Source organism: Mustelus asterias, chromosome 3 (genome assembly GCF_964213995.1).
Source record: "Mustelus asterias chromosome 3, sMusAst1.hap1.1, whole genome shotgun sequence".
NCBI classification, from domain to species: domain Eukaryota; kingdom Metazoa; phylum Chordata; class Chondrichthyes; order Carcharhiniformes; family Triakidae; genus Mustelus; species Mustelus asterias.
In genome coordinates, this window is record NC_135803.1 from 122,690,025 (window position 1) to 122,714,953 (window position 24,929).

The following is a 24,929-nucleotide window of genomic DNA, read 5'->3' on the forward strand; positions in this document are numbered from 1 at the left end:
AGATGGAATTCCCCCACCTTTCATTCCTTTGAGGAACTTTGATAAAAATGCAGGTTTCCCACTTCCACACAACTGCTCACGGCAAACGTTTTATGGCTTGAGCAGCATATAATCAGGGTCAACTGGCTCGACAACAAGTCTAACTGACTCTTGATTACTTACTGGAATATGGTGGGGCAGACTGCTGATTTTAGCACTCACGCAACCCCCTGGCTCGAGCTCGGGGGTGGACACGAATGCTGTGGAGTGGGCACCCACCCCATTTTACACACCTCCTTCACCCAAAACAGCGGGGGCACATAAAATACAGCCCATGGTATCACAATTAAAGCACAAATGGGTTATTATTATTAAAACACTAACAGGCTGATTTTAACCCTACCTATTTGCAGAAATCAGGTAGGTAAGCAGTGAAACATCACCAGGTGATTTAAGTCATTCTTGGATCGAACAATCTTCAGTTTTAACTTCTTCTTAGGAGGAGATGCAAAAGGCTCAACCCAGCACGATCCTTCCTTAAATAAGTAGATTGGGTTCCCATATCGTGATCATGTTCCGACCATGATTTTAAGTAAGTAAAAGTAAAGTTTATTTATTAGTCACAAGTAAGGCTTACATTAACACTGCAACAAAGTTACTGTGAAATTCCCCTAGTCGCCACACTCCGGCGCCTCTTCGGGCCAATGCACCTAACCAGCACACCTTTCAAGTCTTGCAAGTCTTGACCTGAGTCTGGAATCCTCTACAATCTTTCTGCAAGGCAAAGTGAAGTGCTGAGCATTGGAATCAGAGGAGACCAATTAAGGTAAGATTTTACTTTAAGTCCAGAAAGTTGAGGGGTGAATTAACTGAGATGTTTCAAGTGATGAAAAGTTCAGTGGAATAGATACAGAGAGGCTATTTCCTCTAATGGGAGAATCTAGAACAATCTTAAAATTGAAGGGTGACATGGTGGGACAGTGATTAGCACTGCTGCCTCAGCACCAGGTACCTGGGTTCGATTCCTGGCTTGGGTTACTGTCTGTGCGGAGTCTGTACGTTCTCCAAATCTGTGTGGGTTTCCTCTGCGTGCTCCAGTTTCCTCCCACTAGTCCGAAAGACGTGCTGGTTAGGTGCAGTGGACGTGTTAAATTCTCCCTCAGTGTACCCGAACAGGCGCTGGAGTGTGGCGACTAAGGGATTTTCACAGTAACCTCATTGCAGTGTTAATGTAAGGCTACTTGTGACACTAATAAATAACGGTAAACTTAATTAGCACTCGGTCAATCAGGAGTGAAATCAGGAAGCACTTTTTCACTAAAAGGCTAATGGAAATCTGGAATTATTCCCTCAAGAATCTGGAAATGTTGAGCCAATGGACATGTTTAAGACTGAGAGCAATAGAGTTCATCCAAGATGCATGGATCAATGACAGGCAAATGGGGTTAAGCTACAGATCAGTAATGACCTGATTAAATGATGGAGCAGGTTTGCTGCACGACCTGAATGTTTCTAATTCTGCAATACGATTATGGAAAGGTTTTACCCCTTAATGCCCAATCCCATGGAGATTAAGACACGACAGTCAATCAGACACCACTTTCTGCTGTTATATGGCAAATATTCTTGCAGACAATTTAACTTCTGTAAAGTGTCTACAAAGTTAATTTAGCAGCCAGCTAATGCTGAGTAATGCTGATATACATTTTTAATGTGGTTGGTAAGCTTTATTCATGCTACAAACAATTTAATGCCTTTGCACAGTGGGGGAAAGACAAAAAAAAACTATAAATTCACTAATTAGGAAGAAGTTTGCAAAAATGTGAGTAATTATAGGACAAGAGATGACAGGTGATTGAAATGAGTACTGTACTCCTTTACATTCTGCAATATTATCTTTTACATAATTACAACATTTACTGTAGTTTTAAGGCAGCTGATGGGAGAGAGAATACCACTCAGAGTTACCGCTGACAGAAAGTGTAGGCTTGTTCTGTGTAATTATTTTTAATGTCTGTCATATAATCAAATTATATGTTAATTCTGCACAATTTAGGAACAAGAGTTTCAAAGAGCATTCTGCAGCACTCTATGCAAAGTCTGATGTTAATGTCTTCTATACTGCCATAAAATGTTGTGGATGAGGTCTTATGGCTGGCAGATGCAGCCAATAATGCACCTAGAAATAATGGAAATAACATGATTCCTCATTCTCGTCATCATTGCGACCCTGTCAATCCTTCCCCCAGGCCTATCACTGTTTAGGTGGAGAGAAAGCTGAGTTAGCCAATTTAAAATGAAAAAATGAAGTCCTACAAAGAACCCTGATGGTCATTTTAGGAGTGCACTTTGGGTGGATCATGCACCATACATGCTCTATCCAGTATAAGCTGGTACACAGTTAAGTGTGTGGATTTTTGCAAGACAAGGGGAAGAGGCTGTGCTGTTCCAGGTTCCACAGAAGCATTGTAGCATGTTGCCAGCCCCCCTCACTCTGCCTCGCCACTTCACTGCAGCCACTGAGATCGCATCAGCCTAACATTCTTGTGGCCCAAAATCCTGTTTCAGCTCATCCATCAAAACTCACCTACAGATCTCCATTATAGTATCACGCTTGTAAGATCTTCAAACTCCTCCAGAGCATACATGTTTTTTCTCATGCCTTGTGACCAAACTGGACTGGGTATTCGAGATGAAGTGGAGATGCCGGCGTTGGACTGGGGTAAGCACAGTAAGAAGTCTCACAACACCAGGTTAAAGTCCAACAGGTTTATTTGGTAGCACAAGCCACAAGCTTTCGGAGCACTGCCCCTTCATTAGGTGAGTGGGAGTTCTGTTCACAAACAGGGTATATATAGATACAAACTCAATTTACAAGATGATGGTTGGAATGCGAGTCTTTACAGGTAATCAACTCTTAAAGGTACAGACAATATGAGTGGAGAGAGAGTTAAGCACAGGTTAAAGAGATGTGTATTGTCTCCAGCCAGAACACTTAGTGAGATTTTGCAAGCCCAGGCAAGTCGTGGGGGTTACAGATAGTGTGTCATGATGTGTAACCCCCACGACTATCTGTAACCCCCACGACTTGCCTGGGCTTGCAAAATCTCACTAACTGTCCTGGCTGGAGACAATACACATCTCTTTAACCTGTGCTTAACTCTCTCTCCACTCACATTGTCTGTACCTTTAAGAGTTGATTACCTGTAAAGACTCGGATTCCAACCATTATCTTGTAAATTGAGTTTGTATCTATATATGCCCTGTTTGTGAACAGAACTCCCACTCACCTGATGAAGGGGCAGTGCTCCGAAAGCTTGTGGCTTGTGCTACCAAATAAACCTGTTGGACATTAACCTTGTGTTGTGAGACTTCTTACTATTTGAGATGAAGCCAACTGATGTGCTCAAAGTCCTCTACTTTCTTTTTTTCCCTGTATAATTCATAGATCCCAGTCTACAAAACTCAAAATAGTGCAATTCAAAATTGAATACAGACCTATGATTCAGGCCACTGATTCAAGGTACCTTTATTTATTTTTATTACAATAGATTTCAGGATATTTATTATGCTTTTGTGATCACATTCTGCAACGCAGCATTTTTCTATGAAAACTGAAATCTCCACTTACACCATGTGAAAAGTTACAATGGGAGTGCAGTGGGACATTAACTTATCATGACTTAAATTGCAGCAATAACCAATATTCCATTATTATATGTTGGGGAGATATAAAACTTTAGTACTGGTGTATTAACACATTTCTGAAGAGAGGTCTGGTGTCATGGTGACCCAGGAAATTTTGATTTTTGATACGTTTTGCTATGTTTTCCATTATTTTTAAGTGTGTTGTGGTTTAGTATTTGAAGCCAAAGTAATCTATTCTGAATTGGCTTTTATAAATAAAATGTCAAATAGAATGCACTTGTTATGAGTCACAACTGACCATTGATCTTTGCACATCAGAACTGAATGCAACAAAGAAGTCCTACACATGAACGAGTGTCACAACTGAAGGAGGTGATCACTTAAATAATAATGAAAATGTAAATGATCACAGTCCGTAGCCTTATCTACAAAATCATTTAATTATTGAAACGGACATAAGTAATTTTACATTTTAACACAAAAACCATTGATGGAAAGAACACAACAACTTCTATTTCTCAGCACACCTCAATTGTGAGAAGATGTCTCAATGAAATTTAAATGAAGAAAATATAACAACTATTCAACAAATGATTGTACAAGACTATTAAGCAAACTTTTAAATACTCTTATGAATCTGCTCTTCCCTATTCAACCTGCCATTCTCCAGTTTACAAAGGCACTTTGTTGTGACCTTGGAAATTTTAATATATAACAGAAGGAACATAAGCAACACGGCAGGTCCACAGAGAAGTGTAGGGAAGACAAGCAGTCCTGGAACTTGATGCAATGGTACCCCCTACCTCAACATGCACACATGTAACATTAACTTGCAATGTTGTCCTTATTCTATCATGGGATGCGAACATTTATTGCCCAACCCCAACAGCCCTTGAGAAGATGGTGGTGAGCCACCTTCCTTCAGCCCATGCAGTGCTCCAACCCACAGGGTTGTTAGGGAAGAAGCTTCAGGATTTTCACCTAACGACAGTGAAAATACAGTGATATAGTTCCAAATCAGGATGGTGGGTGAATTGGAGAGGAATTTGCTGATGGTGACATACCCATATGTCTACTATCTTTGATTTTTTTAGGTGGTACAGGTCATGGATTTAGAAGGTGCTGTTGTAGGGGCCTCGGCAAGTTGCTCCAGCGCATCCAGTCGGTGATACAGGCTGATGCCATCTTGTCCGAGTGTTTAAGATCATGGATAGGGTGCCGATCAAGCAAGCTGTTTTGTCCTGCATGGTGTCAAGTTTCTTGAATGTTGTTGGAGCTGCACTCATCCAGGCAAGTGGAGAATATAAAAGCAAATTACAATAGATGTAAATTACAAGTGGAAAATATTCCTGACTTGTGCCTTGTAGATGGTGGACAGGCTTTGGGAAGTCAGGAGGTGAGTTATATGCTGCAGAATTGCCAGCCTCTGACCTATTCAGCATTTATATGGCTAGGCCAGTTAGTTGTGGTCAATGGTTAACACCCAAGATGTTAATGGTGAAGGATGCAGCAATGGCAATGCCATTGAATGTCAAGGAAAATGTTTAAATTCTCTCTTGTTAGAGATACTCCTTGTCCGGCACTTGTGTGGTACAAATGTCACTTGCCATTTATCAGCCCAAGTGCATATGTTATCCACATCTTGCTGCATGTGGGTGTGGACTGCTTCAGTATGTGAGGAGTTGCAAGTTTTACTGAACATCAAGGGCAACAACTAAGAACAAAGAAAAGTACAGCACAGGAACAGGCCCTTCGGCCCTCCAAGCCTGTGCCAATCACAGAAATCACAGAAACCCTACAGTGCAGAAGGAGGCCACTCGGCCCATCGAGTCTGCACCGACCACAATCCCATCCAGGCCCCACCCCCACATATTTACCTGCTAATCCCTCTAACCTACGCATCTCAGGACACTAAGGGGCAATTTTTTTTTTTTAACCTGGCCAATCAACCTAACCCGCACATCTTTGGACTGTGGGAGGAAACCGGAGCACCCGGAGGAAACCCACGCAGACACGAGGAGAATGTGCAAACTCCACACAGACAGTGACCCGAGCCGGGAATCGAACCCTGGACCCTGGAGCTGTGAAGCAGCAGTGCTAACCACTGTGCTACCGTGCCGCCCCTAATCATGATGCCCTAACTAAAAAATACCTTCTGCCCTTACTTAGTCCATATATCTCTATTCCCTCCCTACTCATGTACCCATCCAGATGCCTCTTAAATGTTGCTAATGTACCTGCTTCCACCACCTCCTCTGGCAGCGCGTTCCAAGCACCCACCACTTTCGGCGTAAAAAACTTCCCCCGCACATCTCCCTTGAACTTTCTCCCTCTCACCTTGAACTTGTGCCCCCTTGTAATTGACACTTCCACCCTTGGAAAAAGCCTTTGATCATCCACCCTGTCTATGCCTCTCATAATTTTGTAGATCTCTATCAGGTTATAGAGCATCGTGCAATCATTAGCAAACACCCCCAATTCTGACCTAATGTTGAAGAGAATTCTATTGTTGAAGCAGCTGAAGATGGTTTGGCCTAGGACACTGCCCTCAAGAACTCCTGTGGTGATGTCTTGGTGCTAAAATGATAGGCCATCCAACAACCACAACTATCTTCCTTTGTGCTATGTATAACTCTAGCCAGTGGACAGTTTTTCCCCTGGTTCCCATTGACTTCAGTTTACTAGGGTTTCTGGATGCCGCACCAGGTAAAATGCTACCTTGATGTCAAGTGCAGTCACTCTTATCACACCTTTGTAATTCAACACTTTACTTGTTTTTTTTGAACAAGGCCATGAATGAGAATGAGAACAGGAGCCCATGGGCATGGGAGTAAGCAAGTGATTGGGGAGCAAATGTCACTTCATAGCACCATTGCCAACACCTTCCATGACTTGCTGGTGATTCAGAGCAGACTGATGGGGTGGTAAATTTCTCCAGCTTTTTTTGTAGACAGAACATACTTGGACTATTGTTGTAGCATGCTGATTTTCCCCAGAACACAGTTTGTATTGTGCTGTAAGTAAAGGAGTTTGGTTCAGCTCTTGCAGTTCACCTCCAACAGAATAAAACATTTTTCTCATGAGTCAGAAATTTTCTGTTCCTTCAAGGATGAGAATTAAACTGAAAAGGAAATTTTCCGCTCGCAATCACAGCTGATCTATACACACTGTGTCAAAAATGCACCCAGATGCTGCTGCCTTGAAGTTTCTAATTGGATAGCATCAAAAGCATCAAAGGCCCCTCCAGCTGAAGTCTGTGAGCCTCAGCGGAACTTCCTGAAAGATGTTAATGAAGCAGCAGATAAAGATCTGCAGCACAAAAGCTGTTAAATATAACGTGTCTTAACTATTGAAAATGACAGGTTTTAAAAATACGGGTTTACTTCATTTCTGTAACTTTCAACGGCTTTTTGGGCCAGGTTTTAGTTTGCTGCTGATTTTTGTTATTCACTTGCTTAGACCATTCTAGGGAGTTGCTTTGATTTGAATTTAACAAAAAATTAAATCTCCCGTTTTAGAAAACCAAAGTCTAGAATGTAAGCGTGGGAAATGTTTTCTATTATTTTGTGTGATGTGGATGACATTGGCAACGCCAACATTTGTTGACCATTCCTAATTGCCCCCAAACTGAGTGACTTGCTTAGCCATTCCCGATGGCTGTAAAAAGTAAACACTGATGTGGGGCTGGAGTCACATTTAGGCCAGATTGGGTAAGGATGGCAGATTTCCTTCCCCAGAAGACATCAGTGAAGCAGATAGGTTTTTATAAGAGTTAGAGTCTCACCAACACCAGGTTAAAGTCCAACAGGTTTATTTGGTGTCATGAACTTTTGGAGTGCTGCCCCTTCATCAGGTATTGGGTACAGAACTGGCTTGGCCATAGAAGACAGAGGGTAGCAATGGAGGGGTCTTTTTCTGATTGGAGGTCGGTGACTAGTGGTGTTCCGCAGGGCTCTGTACTGGGACCTCTGCTGTTTGTGACATATATAAATGATTTGGAAGAAGATGTAGCTGGTCTGATTAGTAAGTTTGCGGACGACACAAAGATTGCTGGAGTTGCGGATAGTGATGAACATTGTCAGAGAATACAGCAGGATACAGATAGGCTGGAAAATTGGGCGGAGAAATGGCAGATGAAATTTAGAACATAGAACAGTACAGCACAGAACAGGCCCTTCGGCCCACGATGTTGTGCCGAGCTTTATCTGAAACCAAGGTCAAGCTATCCCACTCCCTATCATTCTGGTGTGCTCCATGTGCCTCTCCAATAACCGCTTAAATGTTCCTAAAGAGTCTGACTCCACTATCACTGCAGGCAGTCCATTCCACACCCCAACCACTCTCTGCGTAAAGAACCTACCTCTGATATCCTTCCTATATCTCCCACCACGAACTCTATAGTTATGCCCCCTTGTAATAGCTCCACCCACCCGAGGAAATAGTCTTTGAACGTTCACTCTATCTATCCCCTTCATCATTTTATAAACCTCTATTAAGTCTCCCCTCAGCCTCCTCCGCTCCAGAGAGAACAGCCCTAGCTCCCTCAACCTTTCCTCATAAGACCTACCCTCCAAACCAGGCAGCATCCTGGTAAATCTCCTCTGCACTCTTTCCAGCGCTTCTACATCCTTCTTATAGTGAGGTGACCAGAACTGCACACAATATTCCAAATGTGGTCTCACCAAGGTCCTGTACAGTTGCAGCATAACCCCACGGCTCTTAAACTCCAACCCCCTGTTAATAAAAGCTAACACACTATAGGCCTTCTTCACAGCTCTATCCACTTGAGTGGCAACCTTTAGAGGTCTGTGGATATGGACCCCAAGATCTCTCTGTTCCTCCACAGTCTTCAGAACCCTACCTTTGACCCTGTAATCCACATTTAAATTAGTCCTACCAAAATGAATCACCTCACATTTATCAGGGTTAAACTCCATTTGCCATTTTTCAGCCCAGCTTTGCATCCTATCTATGTCTCTTTGCAGCCTACAACAGCCCTCCACCTCATCCACTACTCCACCAATCTTGGTGTCGTCAGCAAATTTACTGATCCACCCTTCAGCCCCCTCCTCTAAGTCATTAATAAAAATCACAAAGAGCAGAGGACCAAGCACTGATCCCTGCAGCACTCCGCCAGCAACCTGCCTCCAGTCCAAAAATTTTCCATCCACCACCACCCTCTGTCTTCGATCAGATAGCCAATTACCTATCCAATCTGCCAACTTTCCCTCTATCCCACACCTCCTTACTTTCATCATAAGCCGACCATGGGGGACCTTATCAAACGCCTTACGAAAATCCATGTATATGACATCAACTGCCCTACCTTCATCAACACACTTAGTTACCTCCTCAAAAAATTCTATCAAATTTGTGAGGCACGACTTGCCCTTCACGAATCCGCGCTGACTATCCCGGATTAATCCACATCTTTCTAAATGGTCGTAAATCCCATCCCTAACGACCTTTTCCATCAATTTACCAACCACCGAAGTAAGACTAACCGGTCTAAAATTACCAGGGTCATATCTATTCCCTTTCTTAAACAGAGGAACAACATTCGCCACTCTCCAGTCCTCTGGCACCATCCCCGTGGACAGTGAGGACCCAAAGATCAAAGCCAAAGGCTCTGCAATCTCATCCCTTGCCTCCCAAAGAATCCTAGGATATATTTCATCAGGCCCAGGGGACTTATTGACCTTCAGTTTATTCAAAACTGCCAGTACATCCTCCCTCCAAACAACTATTTCCTCCAGCCTATTAGCCTATAACACCTTCTCTTCCTCAAAAACATGGCCCCTCTCCTTGGTGAACACTGAAGAAAAGTATTCATTCATCACCTCGCCTATCTCTACTGACTCCATACACAAGTTCCCACTACTGTCCTTGACCGGCCCTAACCTCACCCTGGTCATTCTTTTATTCCTCACATAAGAGTAAAAAGCCTTGGGGTTTTCCTTGATCCGACCCGCCAAGGACTTCTCTTGTCCCCTCCTAGCTCTCCTTTTTCAGCTCATTCCTTGCTAACTTGTAACCCTCAATTGAGCCATCTGAACCTTGTTTCCTCATCCCTACATAAGCTTCCCTCTTCCTTTTCACAAGACATTCCACCTCTTTCGTGAACCATGGTTCCCTCACTCGGCCATTTCCTCCCTGCCTGACAGGGACATACCTATCAAGGACATCCAGTATTTGTTCCTTGAAAAAGTTCCACTTTTCATTAGTTCCTTTCCCTGACAGTTTCTGTTCCCATCTTATGCCCCCTAATTCTTGCCTAATCGCATCATAATTACCTCTCCCCCAATTGTAAACCTTGCCCTGCCGTACGGCCCTATCCCTCTCCATTGCAATAACAAAAGACACCAAATTGTGGTCACTATCTCCAAAGTGCTCTCCCACAAAGAAATCTAACACTTGGCCTGGTTCATTTCCCAGTACCAAATCCAATGTGGCCTCACCTCTTGTCGGCCTATCCACATATTGTGTCAGGAAACCCTCCTGCACACACTGCACAAAAACTGCCCCATCCGAACTATTTGACCTACAAAGGTTCCAATCAATATTTGGAAAGTTAAAGTCCCCCATGACAACTACCCTGTGACCCCCACACATATCCATAATCTGCTTAGCAATTTCTTCCTCCACATCTCTATTACTATTTGTGGGCCTATAGTAAACTCCTAACAACGTGACCGCTCCTTTCCTATTTCTAACTTCAGCCCATATTACCTCAGTGTGCAGATCCCCCTCAAAGTGCCTTTCTGCAGCCGTTCGACTATCCTTGATTAACAATGCCACTCCTCCACCTCTTTTACCAGCTTCCCTACACTTACTGAAACATCTCTAGCCCGGAATGTCCAACAACCATTCCTGTCCTTGTTCTACCCACGTCTCCGTAATGGCCACAACATCGTAGTCCCAAGTACCAATCCACGCCCCAAGTTCATCTACTTTGTTCCGGATGCTCCTTGCATTGAAGTAGACACACTTCAACCCACCTTCCTGTCTACTGGTACCCACCCTTGACATTGATACCTTCCCCAATACCTCACCACCCTCAACACTGATTTCTGGACTACAACTCCTTTTCCCACTCCCCTGACAAATTAGTTTAAACCCCCCTGAAGAGCCGTATCAAATTTCCCTCCCAGGATATTGGTGCCCCTCTGGTTCAGGTGCACCCCGTCCTGTTTGTACAGGTCCCACCTTCCCCAGAATGTGTTCCAATTATCCACGTATCTGAAACCCTCCCTCCTACACCATCCCTGCAACCACATGTTTAACTGCACTCTCTCCCTGTTCCTCAACTCGCTATCATGTGGTACCGGTAACGTACCAGAGATGACCACATGTTTTGTCTTGGCTCTCAGCTTCCAGCCCAGCTCCCGAAATTCCTGTTTTAAATCGCCTTCCTTTCTCTTACCTATGTCGTTGGTACCAATGTGTACCACGACTTGTGACTGTTTCCCCTCCCCCTTAACTTAATCCAGATAAATGAGAAGTGATGCATTTTGATAGATCTAATGCAGGGGGGAGCTATACAATAAATGGCAGAACCATCAGGACTATAGACACACAGAGGGATCTGGGTATGCAAGTCCACAGATCCTTAAAGGTGGCAGCACAGGTGGAAAAGGTGGTGAAGAAGGCATATGGCATGCCTGCCTTTATTGGACGGGGCATAGAGTATAAAAGTTGGCATATGATGTTGCAGTTAAATAGAACGTTGGTTAGGCCACATTTGGAATACTGCGTCCAGTTCTGGTCGCCACACTACCAGAAGGACGTGGAGGCTTTGGAGAGAGTGCAGAGAAGGTTTACCAGGATGTTGCCTGGTATGGAGGGTATTAGCTATGAGGTGAGATTGAGTAAACTAGGGTTGTTCTCCCTGGAAAGACGGAGGTTGAGGGGCGACCTAATAGAAGTTTATAAAATTATGAAGGGCATAGATAGGGTGAACAGTTGGAAGCTTTTTCCCAGGTCAGAAATGACAAACACAAGGGATCACAAGTTCAAGGTAAGGGGGGGCAAGGTTCAATACAGATATGCGGGGGACGTATTTTACACAGAGGGTGGTGGGGGCCTGGAATGCACTACCAAGCAAGGTGGTTGAGGCAGACACGCTAGGATCATTTAAGACTTATCTAGATAGCCACATGAACAGACTGGGAATAGAGGGATACAAACAGATGGTCTAGTTAGGAACACATGATCAGTGCAGGCTTGGAGGGTTGAAGGGCCTGTTCCTGTGCTGTATTGTTTTTTGTTGTTCTTTGTGAGTCACCTGATTCCATGGCGGGCGAGGTGGTAGACTTCCGACCACAGTGTCCAAAGTGCTAGAAATACACCCACTGGAACATAGCCCAATTTGGCAAATTTAGTGTGCGATCGAATGGCTAGGATGGACAAGCAACAAAAGAGAAGGAAAAATGGGAATGCAAATAATAGAGGTAAAAACACAACAAAGTCTCCAGTGTAAATGCAGTGGGGGAGAGGGTGAAGAGAAGCAATTACTCAAAGGAGTTGAACGAGGACTTGTCTTAATTTCCTGGTTGCTTCTCATTCATAATGCTGTGGATGACTTGTCAGCATGAAGCAGATTTCCCAAAGGCAACTTGCCAAGTGAGAGATCTGAAATCAGTTGCCTCCTGTACATTATGAATCTGCACCAGCTTGAAGTGACTGGAGATGAGAATTGGTTTGAGCATCACCTTGAGATTTTAAATTTAAGTCATCCAAAATTCTGCTGCCTGGGTCCCTACTTGTACTAAGCCTTGCATGCCTATCACCCCTGTGCTCACTGATGTACATTGACTCCCAGTCAAGCAATCCCTCGATATTATGATTCTCATCCTTGTCTTCAAATCCCTCTTGGGAACTACCCCTCCCTATCTCTTTAATCATTGAGACATTGACAAAAGCGATCAAAGAAAGAATCACTTACAACCACGTAAAGATGTCAATCAAGCAAGTCAACAGTTCTCTCCAGCATTCAAAACAGAATTCCACTGAGATAATCCTTTTATGAGTCTAGACTCTCAGCCAAACGTGCATATTGAGGCTTATCCCTCACCCCACGCCAGCAAAAATTGGGTTGCTGGGAAGGGGGGTGGAAACCCTGGAATTGGGTCCTACCCACCATTTTTAAATAGCTCCATGAAAATTGCGCCTTCATTTCCAGCTCCTACTGTCAAGTCTTTAAGAGGAAATGGGGTAGTAGTAAGACAAAACTGGCCCCAAAAATCCATCAAACGATCCTGTAAGGATGCAAGTAAACTAAATATTTGAACACTTTTATCCCGAATACATTGTGAAACAATATGATACAGTCATATTTAAAATATATTCCCAAAGGCCCAAGAAATTAGCCATCTTTAGAAACAGGAATATATGGATGACTGTCAACTTAATCATTTGGCTCCCTGCACAGTTTCAGTGATTTCTAAAATAGGTTGAATAAACTCAACTTAACACAAGGCTAGCAGAAGGAGAGATTTTTAACAGCAAAGATGTATATATTACTTACAACCAGAGGGCCCCTGTTGTTTTCACGATATTTATTCTGAAAGAAGATATAAACAACTGTAGCTGCGAGCGAGTAGAGGAATGCAAAGACAGCGATGGTGACAAAGAATTCAGCAGATGAAGAGTAGTCACCTATCAGGAACAGCCTCTCTTGCTTTTTTCCTTCACAGGTGGGTGCATCAAAGTACACCTGGTGCAACCTGGAAGCACACATAAGTATTTTCATTAGGTACAGTATCATTATGCTTCTCAATCTTTACCTGAGGGTATTTTTTAGTTCCCTTATAAAATCAGCTAGCTATTTTTCACAGTATATATAACTCAATCGCAGCATTATTTTAGTTAGAATATCTTGCTCACATCAATGTGTCAGCCAGAGAGTTGGACATGGGGCAGGATTTGCAGCAAACAGGTGGATTTACAGAAACCAATGCAAGCAAAGTCTATTCACATAGCCTATTTAAGAAGAGTCTTGATGAACTGCAGCAAACAGAACTCGTGCATGATCAAAATTACTATTCTCCCAACAAACGTATGGTGCTTTCTTCAGAAAAATGCAATGAATTGAGGATATTTAGATTTAAATTATGCACGTAAAATTAATCCGAATTGTTAATTCCAGTGTGTAATCAACTGGGGAAATACACAAGTATCTCCATTCTGGCCAGGGATGGTGGTGTTACGACATCAGCCACCTTTATTCCCAAAGTGTTAATAATTGCTGATTGTTAAATTATAATCTTAAAATTGACTCCAAAAATGTGAAAATATGAATAAAATTTCAGACTCATATTGTTGTCTCAAATTGACAGGATAAGGTTTGGCTTTGTACAAGCAATCTTATGCTCGTCATAAAAGAGAAATGCCCCCACGTACAGGCCCTGGATCTTGGAGGGAAATTGCCATGAGCGAGCTTACTAAAGGTATACAGGATAACTCCGTGGAATTGTATCCATGAAGAAGCTCACTGCTGTGAGCGATTTAGTTCAGACAAGAAGCTGGTTCCTGAGAACTGCCTGATACTGAATTCTGTCTTTCCTTGAAGAATAGGGGCTGAATTTTACAGAGGGGCAGATTGCAAAACGCAACCTCCTCCCATATGGAATGTCAGTGTTGCTCTAATTAACACTGCAGCAATAACATGCTGTTGGCTCATGAATGTGGTGTGAGTGGGATTCCATTCGCATTGGGAGCAAATCCCACCTTGAGAGCAGCTGGTGAATCGGATTGGCCAGCAGCTCGAGCAGTCCCAGCAGCACCAGAACTCAGCAGTGGGTGCTGCTGGGACTGTAAGTAGGCGTGCTGCGATGAAACCAATATGGATCCCACAGTGAAGGAAGATGGGCGTAGTAGACAGGAGGGTCAGGTAACCTCGGCAATTGGGTGGGTGGCTGGGCATGTTTTGGAGACTAGGGGGTGGGGTGGGGGGGGGTGGGATTACATTATGGTGGTGGTGGGAGGGCGGGGGGGTAGATACAGGGCATCCCCAAAGGACACATCCCCACTTCCTTTCCATTTTTTGAGCAGTGTGCTTAAAAAAATGACCGACCCACTTCTGCCAATGCCAAATGTTTTATAGTGTGGGCAACATAATACTCAGGTCACAAAAACAGAAAAATGCTGGAAAATCTCAGCAGGTCTGACAGCATCTGGCATCCGCAGTATTTTGCATTTATCGGAATACTCAGGTCATTTGGTTTAGTAACAAGCTTAATTGCCTGTTAATAATTTATTAAAAAGGGAAGACAGGCAGTCTATTTCAGCACTCACTCACCCACTGAAGTATAGGAGTGGGCAGGAATGAGATGGGCGAGCCACCTGTCATATTGTACATGCCCACTACTGAGTACACGCCTGGCAGAGGGCCGTGGAATCTAGCCCAAGGTGTTAGTTATAACACTAAATTTGATATGCTTTTATCTCTGACATTTTTTTAGTCTTTTCAATGGAATAGCTATAACCATTAGTTAAATGTTAGAGATTCTGTACTGTAGGATTCTACGGGTCTATGTTTAGGAAGGCCAGGTTCGGGGAATGACAAAACAGTCCTCAGTTGAAATCACTAAGTTCTGATCTGGAGAATGGATGAAGTCAATGTAAGTTGAGAATGACAGTAGATTATGGCGTACAAGTTGACCTGGATACAAGACAACCCCATTTTTCCAGTTTCAAAAACCATGTTTTTGCATATGCATGATGCTTATGTTGAATCCCCTTTTTAGCTACGCCATGCTATTTTCGCATTCATAGACAGCCTCGATTTTTTTCAACCCAAAAATGTAGGTTTTACCTGCTCTCTAACTGGATACAAGGGATTGAGCAGGCAAGTGTTGCAAAAGTGCGGGAGAGTTTCATACATACCCACACAGAGTGGAGCCTGTGTGGAAAACAATGAAACAAAATGAGAATTCCAACAAAACGAATGATGTTTGAAGCTGATTTCAAGCTAAAAACTCATAACATTTACTAACAATAATTAGTAAATAACCGTGCTGCAGTGAGAAAACTCAGTGTTAGAGAAAACTGATGTGGGAACGGATGAAGAAGGAATCCGTCCTGAAGAAGGTGCCCAAGATCATGCGACAGGAACCAGTCATTGGCCTGATCTTGAGAAGCATGTCTGGAAATGGGTCCACGTAAATCGTCAGAATGGTTTCAACGTTACCAGCAATACAATGTGGATGTAGACACTTAAGTTATGTAGAAGCAGAAGTAGGCCATTTGGCCCATCGAGTCTGCTCCACCATTGAATGAGATCATGACTGACCTGATAGGATAATCCTCAACTCCACTTTCATGCTTTATCTTCATAACCCTTGATTCCCTCACTGATTAAAAATCCGTCTTTCTCAGCCTTGAACATATTCAATGACCCAGCCTCTACAGCTCTTTGTGATAAAGAATTCCACAGATTCGCTACCCTTTGAGAGAAGAAATTCCTCTCATCCCTGTCTTAAATGGGCAACACCATATTTTGAGATTATGCCCACTGGTCCTAGACTCTCCCACAAAGGGAAACAACCCCTCAGTATCTACCTGTCAAGCTGCTTGAGAAGCCTATATGTCTTCATAAGGCTGTCTTGCATTCTTCTAAACTCCAATGAGTACACACCCAATCTACCTAACTTCTCCACATAAGAAAATCTGTCCATTCCTGGGATTAACCTAGTGAACCGTCTCTCTGCTGCCAAAGCCAGTATATCTTTCCTTAGATAAGGGGACCAAAACTGTTCACAGTATTCCAGGTCTGGTCTAGCTAGTACCTTGCATAGTTTTAGAAAGGCTTCCTTATTTTTATATTCCATTCCCTTTGAAATAAAGCCCAACATTCCATTTGCCTTCTCTATTACCTGTTGAACTTGCATGCTAGTTTTTTGTGATTTATGCAGAAGGATCCCCCCTCATCCCTCTGTGCTTTCTGCAGTCTTTCTCTAATTAAATAACATTCAGCTCCTTTATTCTTCCTACCAAATTGCATAACTTCACATTTTCCTACATTATATTCCATCTGCCTAGTTTTTGCCCACTCACCTAACCTGTCTGTATCCCTTGTAGGTTCTTTGTGTCATCCTCACCATTTGCCTATTTTTGTGTCATCCACAAACTTGGCAATAGTACATTCACTTCCCTCGTCCAAGTCATTAATATATATTGTAAAGAATCATGGCAGCAGCACTGATCCCATTGGCGCTCCATAGGGAAGTGGGCCAAATCAAACTCTGAGCCCAGCAAAGATTTCAGACCAACTGCTCAATTTATGTAACGAAAATGTCCAGTGTTGTGACAGAAGATCAAGACCAAGATTGCCCAGACCTTTTACCAAAGAAATACAGTTTGCAGCAATTCATTATCAGTCAGCAATCCATATGGTGATGCTACAGCCAAAATGACTCAGAATTAATTTGATGAACTCTTTGGCAGACTAGGTTGCTTGTTCCTGACTACAAATACAGCAAAATCTCAAAAAATGGCAGACATGGGTACACCTAGGATTCTGCTAGCCTCCTGGACTTCAGGTAAGAGTTGAACAGATTGCCAGACGTGGAAACGGTTGTGGCGTCTGTTTTCTGCCTGAGAGCGCTGGAGTAACGTTGTTTGATGTCGGTTGGCCAATTTAGGGACAGCCAGCAGGAAACACAGCCACATGTTCCACAATGACAGCAGGGGTGGGAACTTTGCAGACATCAGGCTGACTGGTGACCCGGAGGGGCAGAATAAAAGGTCAGCCAGCTGCAAGAAGGCTGCCAGGAGTTGAGAGGAAAGCACACGGAGCTGTTCAAGAGACCCATGAAAATTAGACCTCATAATGATGGCCTCAGCACCATGTGGGAATGCAGGAGGGCTGCCAATGTTGGTGGGCACTTTGTAAGAGGGAGGTCGTGCCTTACAAATTTGGTGGAGTTTTTTGAGGAAGTGACAAAAACGGTTGATGAAGGAAGGGCCGTGGATGTTGTCTATATGGATTTCAGTCAGGCATTTGACAAAGTCCCACATGGCAGGTTGGTTAAGAAGGTTAAGGCTCATGGGATACAAGGAGAACTGGCTTGGCCATAGGAGACAGAGGGTAGTGGTCGAAGGGTCTTTTTCCGGCTGGAGGTCTGTGACCAGTGGTGTTCCGCAGGGCTCTGTACAGGGACCTCTGCTATTTGTGATATATATAAATGATTTGGAAGAAGGTGTAACTGGTGTAATCAGCAAGTTTGCGGATGACACGAAGATGGCTGGACTTGCGGATAGCTAAGAGCATTGTCGGGCAATACAGCAGGATATAGATAGGCTGGAAAATTGGGCGGAGAGGTGGCAGATGGAGTTTAATCCGGATAAATGCGAAGTGATGCATTTTGGAAGAAATAATGTAGGGAGGAGTTATACAATAAATGGCAGAGTCATCAGGAGTATAGAAACACAGAGGGACCTAGGTGTGCAAGTCCACAAATCCTTGAAGGTGGCAACACAGGTGGAGAAGGTGGTGAAGAAGGCATATGGTATGCTTGCCTTTATAGGACGGGGTATAGAGTATAAAAGCTGGAGTCTGATGATGCAGCTGTATAGAACGCTGGTTAGGCCACATTTGGAGTACTGCGTCCAGTTCTGGTCGCCGCACTACCAGAAGGACGTGGAGGCGTTAGAGAGAGTGCAGAGAAGGTTTACCAGGATGTTGCCTGGTATGGAGGGTCTTAGCTATGAGGAGAGATTGGGTAAACTGGGGTTGTTCTCCCTGGAAAGACGGAGAATGAGGGGAGATCTAATAGAGGTGTACAAGATTATGAAGGGTATAGATAGGGTGAACAGTGGGAAGCTTTTTCCCAGGTCGGAGGTGACGATCACGAGGGGTCACGGGCTCAAGGTGAGAGGGGCGAAGTATAACTCAGATATCAGAGGGACGTTTTTTACACAGAGGGTGGTGGGGGCCTGGAATGCGCTGCCAAGTAGGGTGGTGGAGGCAGGCACGCTGACATCATTTAAGACTTACCTGGATAGTCACATGAACAGCCTGGGAATGGAGGGATACAAACGATTGGTCTAGTTGGACCAAGGAGCGGCACAGGCTTGGAGGGCCGAAGGGCCTGTTTCCTGTGCTGTACTGTTCTTTGTTCTTTGTCACTCAGCATGTGGGTTTTGGCACAAACAGTAAGTACCCAGCCTGATGTCCTAATGCTCCAAAATGGAAGGAGGAGGAGGAGGGCATCTCCCCAGACAAAGATGGCATGGACAGAGGTGGCCGCGCTGGTGAGTGGGCATGGTGTGCTGCGTCACACCTGGATGCAGTGCCAGAAATGTTTCAGTGATCTCTTCTCCACAAGGGTGTACCGACATTGCATAGCACTAGTATGGATGCCTTGGAGGGTAGGCATCAGTAGGGACATTCAGTGGTGAGAAATGCATCCAGACAAAGGGCACATATCTCTGTGCATGCCTTGGGTGGGAGATAGAGCCATGCACCTTGATTATGTGGAAGGATGTGGTGGACACTTGAAGTGGGTTCTACAGGTGGGAGGATCATGAAGCTGGAATGATGTAGCAGGAGAAGACTTGACTAATTGGAACACTTGTTCATGTTCAGGAGAATAGAAGCCATTACATGCAGGAGTGCACACGTACAGGTGGTGGTGTGCCCAACCTTCTCATTCTCTCACCATTCAAGATGGATGCCCTGAACCTTGAAGGCGAGCGAGGAGCAAGGTCCTTAGGTGTCAGTGAGGCAGGCGTGTCGGAGGACAGTAAGAATTCAGTGGGCAGAAGAGAGTCTGGGGGGATATGCAGGGAAGGCTGGGTACTGCCATCTCCAGTGAGAGGGGCAAAACCAGAGATTGGCCACTCCGAAAACTTAATTGAGGCACATGGCCATTGAGTAAAGGTACTGGTGAGCTTGCACTGGCACTTGGTGTGGATGTTCTTAACAACATAATCTGTTTCTCCAAAGGAACAAGATTCCACACTTATAAAAGTTAATTTTCAGTACCAGAGTGTTTGATATCGTTTGTTAAAACTTCACTTACACTTGTATGGACAATACATTATCTGGTGCAATTAATGTTTATCCATCACATTAGCACTCAAACTTCATACCATTCCATGTGTTTCAATGTAGAGTTTTTTGGCAAGATATCAGTGCAGCACAGCTTACAGAGATGCTGGACAATTGGGGCAGCAATTTCCCAATTTCTATGTTTAACTGCATGTGTGTAGCCATTGAAAGTTGCTGTCTGATTTACCCCTTAATAGTGCTGAGGGCCTCACTGTTATTTCTACTGCAAAATCCAGCCATTATTATTTCTCCCAGTTTTTCATTTTAAATGGAACACCATTGTGAACAGATGTTGCAATGGTTTTTTGTACGATGACTAATCTTTTGAGCAGTTAAGCTAATTAGGCACTCTGAGATCCAATTTTATACTGGAATAATTTCTCTGCTCCAGAGAGGAAATTTCATAAAACGGGGGATAATAATTAAACACAATAATCTCATTACACAGTGTGCCTTTATTAACTTGCAAAATATGATGTGAAATATGTCTCGTATAGAACCACAACTTGAAACAATTCACCAGCAACAGAATGTGTGAAAAGCTAAAGTGGAAGCCAGAGATTTCTCAGGCCGAGTTTGTATTGGAAAGAGGGAGGCCAGAATTCGGAGTTACTCCTGGAATTGTTACTGGTTCCACTTCTTTGTATCCCATAGATAGCCAAGCACATTATTATGCTGCACAATTGAGAGAAAGCCACTACATAATATACTTGCTCATTTGTGGTTTTAACATTAGACCAGGGGCATCTGCTAAAATTCTCAGCAGAAGGAAGTTGAGGGATTTTAATATGTTGATCTATTTCCAAAACTCCATAAGGCTGTAGTAAAGTGCTGCACTGAACTACATTCCTCCTCCTCCTCCTCACCTGACTGGAACTGGAAATGAAAGGGTACTTGCCAAAAATGCTCAAATGATCTTGACCCTAGGAACTTGGATATGGTCAGAGCCATAGGGACACGTGGGCATACATTCTGCTCCATATCCAATATCAGATGACGCCAATTATAACTCCAGCCTCAGGTTGCTTTCCCACAGCTCAATTGTGGTGTGGAGCCAGTGCTTCATACTAATTGTATGACAGAAATACATCCAGATGACCATAGAACAGAATAGAATCATAGAAGTCATAGAATCCTACAGTGCAGAAGGAGGTCATTCGGCTCATCGAGTCTGCACTGACAACAATTCCATCCAGGCTCTATCCCCATATATTTACCTTGCCACTCCCTCTAACCTAAGCATCCCAAGACACTAAGGGTTAATTTAGTATGGCCAATCAACCTATCCAGCACAACTTTGGAATGTGGGAGGAAACTGGAGCACCCGGAGGAAACCCATGCAGACACGGGGAGAATGCGCAAACTCCACACAGATAGTGACCCGAGCCGGGAATTGAACTCTGGTCCCTGGCGCTGTGAAGCAGCAGTGCTAACCACTGTAACACCCTGCTGCCCTTATGATGATGATAATGATGATGTCTCTCAGGAGATATGTGGGCAGCACGGTGGCACAGTGGTTAGCACTGTTGCCTCACAGCGCGAGGGACCTGGGTTCGATTCCAGCCTCAGGTGACTGTGTGGTGTTTGCATGCTCTCCCTGCGTTTGTGTGGGTTTCCTCTGGATGGTCTGGTTTCCTTCCACGATCCAAAGATGTGCAGTTAGGTGGATTGGCCATGCTAAGCTGCCCCTTAGTGTCTAAAGATGTGTAGGTTAGATGGATTAGCCAAGGTAAATGTGCAAGGTTACAGGATTGGGCAGGGGGGTGGGTTAGGTATCAGAGTGTCCGTGCAGACCTGATGGACCGAATAGCCTTCCTCTGCCCTGTAGGGATTCTATGATAGCAACATCCTCATGTCTATCTGCCTGCCACCTCCTACACTCTTGTACATGTGGCGGTAAGGAGTCGGGGTCAGGCCCATGCAGCAGCAAAGGTTCATTGCGCAACATGCCCATCTCAAAGTTGCAGTGAGATGAGGGACATCTTAGTCACATGAGGCTCTTTGAGACACACAGCAGTTAGTCACCTCACTCATTCCTGATCCTCAAGCAGAAACCCGGAAGATTAGGATCAGGGTTCTAATGGCAGCAATAGGATTTAACATGGTGGGAGGCACAAGGCACGCATATTATGAATATTATTACATTAAAAGTGACCTTGCTTTTGGAAATATCCGGAAGTTACATACATTGGGTAGCTTGAGTGGGATCTTTGCGAATCGCTCAAGGCTAACAACATCCTTGTGGAAGGAAGGTGAATAGATGCAGACAGGATTGGAGGCTAGGGGGGCGACTCTCCCATCCCACTGCAATAATGTTTTAAGCACAACAGGCGGGAGAATCCCACGGCGGGCAATTCGCGGGGTTTGCTCACGCCGTTCCACCCCACTAGTGTTTCCTCGCGCCGGATTTCCGGAGGCGTCTGCTCTGTGCCAGGAATCAGCGGGGTGGCGCAAAGACCATTCAAATGGTCATTTGAATATAATTTAAATGAGACTAGGGACCCAGGATTGAAGTCTCCGGGCTCACTAGCATCTCCCCACCCTCTGCCAGAATGGTTCACTCTAGCTCCCACTAACAGGGAACTAGCGGCCTGATCCCGCTGGAGTGGAGTGGGGGGCAATCGGGGCCACCAGAGGATTGGGAGCCTGTGCCCTCTGGGTCAAAGTGCCAATGCTGGGGGGCACCTTGGCACTGTCCATCAGGCATGGGGTAGTGCCAAGGGGCAGGGAATATGGGGGGAAGGGGTGGGGCCTGATGGGGGCGATCAGTGGGGGTGGGGCGTCCCGCTGCCACTGTGCAGTCAGGATCAGCGGGGTAAGGGGGAGGCCAGCGATCGGGGCGGGTTGGGGGGGTGGGGTAAACCGGAGGCAGGGGCGTTCAGCCTGCTGGGTGGGGGTCGGCACTACGGCGGTGGGGGGAAATCGGTGGGGGGGCGTTGGAGATTGGGGTGTGCCGGAAAGGGGTGTTTGGGGCCGGGCCCGGGGGTGGGGGGGGGGATGGTCAGGGAGCCAGCGATCGGGCCATGGAGGAGCAGAGAGCTGTTGTTGCGGGGGTCCCGGAGCTGGCCTGTAATCAGGAGGCCAGCAGTGCAGGGCCACTCTGCATGCGCCAATCTTGGCACTGACAGATCGGTGCATGTGCAATGTTCTGGCCAGCGCGCTGATTTCAGCCTCTCCAGCGGGGATAGGCCCCGACCCCTGAAATTTAATGATATTCACACTGGTGGCCCCCGCAGTGCACAGTGTGGGAGATTCTCCTCTGAACTCCCAGTGAAAAAAACAGCATGAATTACTTCAGTTTTCACGCAAATTCAACAGAATGTTTTTGGGAGAATTCGGCCCTGTGTGGTCATGTGTGCATTGTGATGATCTGTGCACCGGAAGTGATGTGTCGGTAGCATGGGAATTCTCCCCAGCGTGGCCACGCAGGTAAGAGCTGTTAAAGAACTCTTAGTAAAGCGTTTAAGTTGTTAGTCCTTTATCATCGTTTCCATACAGCCCAGCAACTTTACATGGTGCCAGGAAGCGGCTGAGATGGCACAGGGAGTTGGTCGCATCGACCCGCTCTTCTTTGACAAACACATCACTGATAATGGAAGATATTTGAAAGAGAATGTTGTGTTGACAGTTATACTGGTCTCTCTGATAAACTGAACCTAGCAGGCCAGGAGGCAATCAAAAAAATTGAATATGCTGTCTTCTAGGGGGATGAAGACTAAGTGGATGCTGAGTTACTGTTAAAAAAAGTTGAACACATATGCATGCCCGTAAAAAATGGCATCTTGGACATGCATGTTTTTAACGTCACTAACCAGCTGTACTCTCATCAGTATATGCCTCTCAGCACATTCACTGACACTGAAACTCGTTACGCCCAGATTGCAAAGGACTCTTTGCATGTCAGAAATTTCATGACTTCATCATTGGCCGCCCTCATCACCAGCTACTCATTGCCAGCTACTTATTGCTATCCTAAAAAAGTCTCTTCATTCTGTATCACCACGCGTGCAGTGCATGATGCTCAAGCTACAATGCTACAACCTCAGTGTCATTTTATAAGCACGGTGAGGAGTTATACCTCGCTGGTGCCCTCTCCACAGCTTACTTACCCACCAGTAACCAGGCAGGTCCTGAGGAGGACATCGATATCATGACAATTCAAGAATTGTCATCCTGCAGAATTCGTTCATTCGAAGCTGCCCTACAAATGGATCACACATGTCGGCAGCTCCATGTCATTATCGTGAAAGGATGGCCCGTGATGTCAAAGGAGCTTCTCCACGAGCTTCACATTTTCTACATCATGAGAGAGGAGTTAATCGTGCAGGACAGACTGATATTTCATGGCCAGAGGTTCATTATCTCCACTTCTCTGAAGAGGTAATGCACACAGCAACTCCACCAAGGACACCCAGTGGTGGAAGCAACAAAGTGCAGGGCAAAGGAAACCAGGTACTGGCCCTCAATGTACGCAGACATCGAAGGGGAAGTGTCTAGAGGTGCAACATGCAATGCACACAATGTTCATCAAAGCAAAGAACCACTGCACCTCCATGTGGTCCTAAAGCTTCCATGGTCACTCATGGCAGCAAATATATTACAATGGAATGGGAAACAGTATCTGGTCCTTGTCGACACATATTCAGGCTGGTATGAAGTCGACTAACTGCCTGACATGAAGAACAACACAGTGATTGGAAGAGACATTTCACTGCACATAGCAGGGTGCTGACAGACCATGTCCGGCAATTTGTCTCCAGGGAGTTCAAGGACTTTGCGTGCACATGGGACTTTGAACACATTACATGCTTTCTACCCTCTATGCACAATGAACTGGTTTGACAGAGCGGGTAATACACTTAGCAAAGCATCTCCTTTAAAAATGCCCCTGTGACAACACGGATTTCTATGCTGCAATACTCAATCTGTGAAATTTGCCAAGACAGGGCTTGCCTTCATCAGCAAACATTGTTCTCCAGATGAACCAGAAAAATGACCACGGCCAAGCTCCTTCTGCAACCCAAAGTGGAAGCAAATGTGGCTGGAACCCTCATGAAACGCCGACAAAGAGGGAAAAGGTAGTATGACCATAACGCCCGCAGACGCTGCACTCTAGAACCCGGCCAGTCAGAATGCTGACCATGTGTGGCCATGACAAACTGGCAGCCGTGCCAGCCATGCCCCCCAAACAAACAGCTATGTGGTTGTCTCAGATGGTGCTCTCTACATTGGGAACGGGCGTCATTTG

General features: G+C 44.9%; 1 protein-coding gene across 1 annotated transcript in view; it reads right to left on the minus strand.

Moving 5' to 3' along the window:
* synpra (synaptoporin a) overlaps positions 1-24,929 on the minus strand; it is a 353,939-nt gene that overhangs the window by 41,906 nt on the left and 287,104 nt on the right. Inside the window, exon 4 of the mRNA XM_078209520.1 lies at positions 13,154-13,352. Coding sequence (XP_078065646.1) covers positions 13,154-13,352 — 199 coding nt within the window. The remainder of the gene's footprint in view (positions 1-13,153; positions 13,353-24,929) is intronic.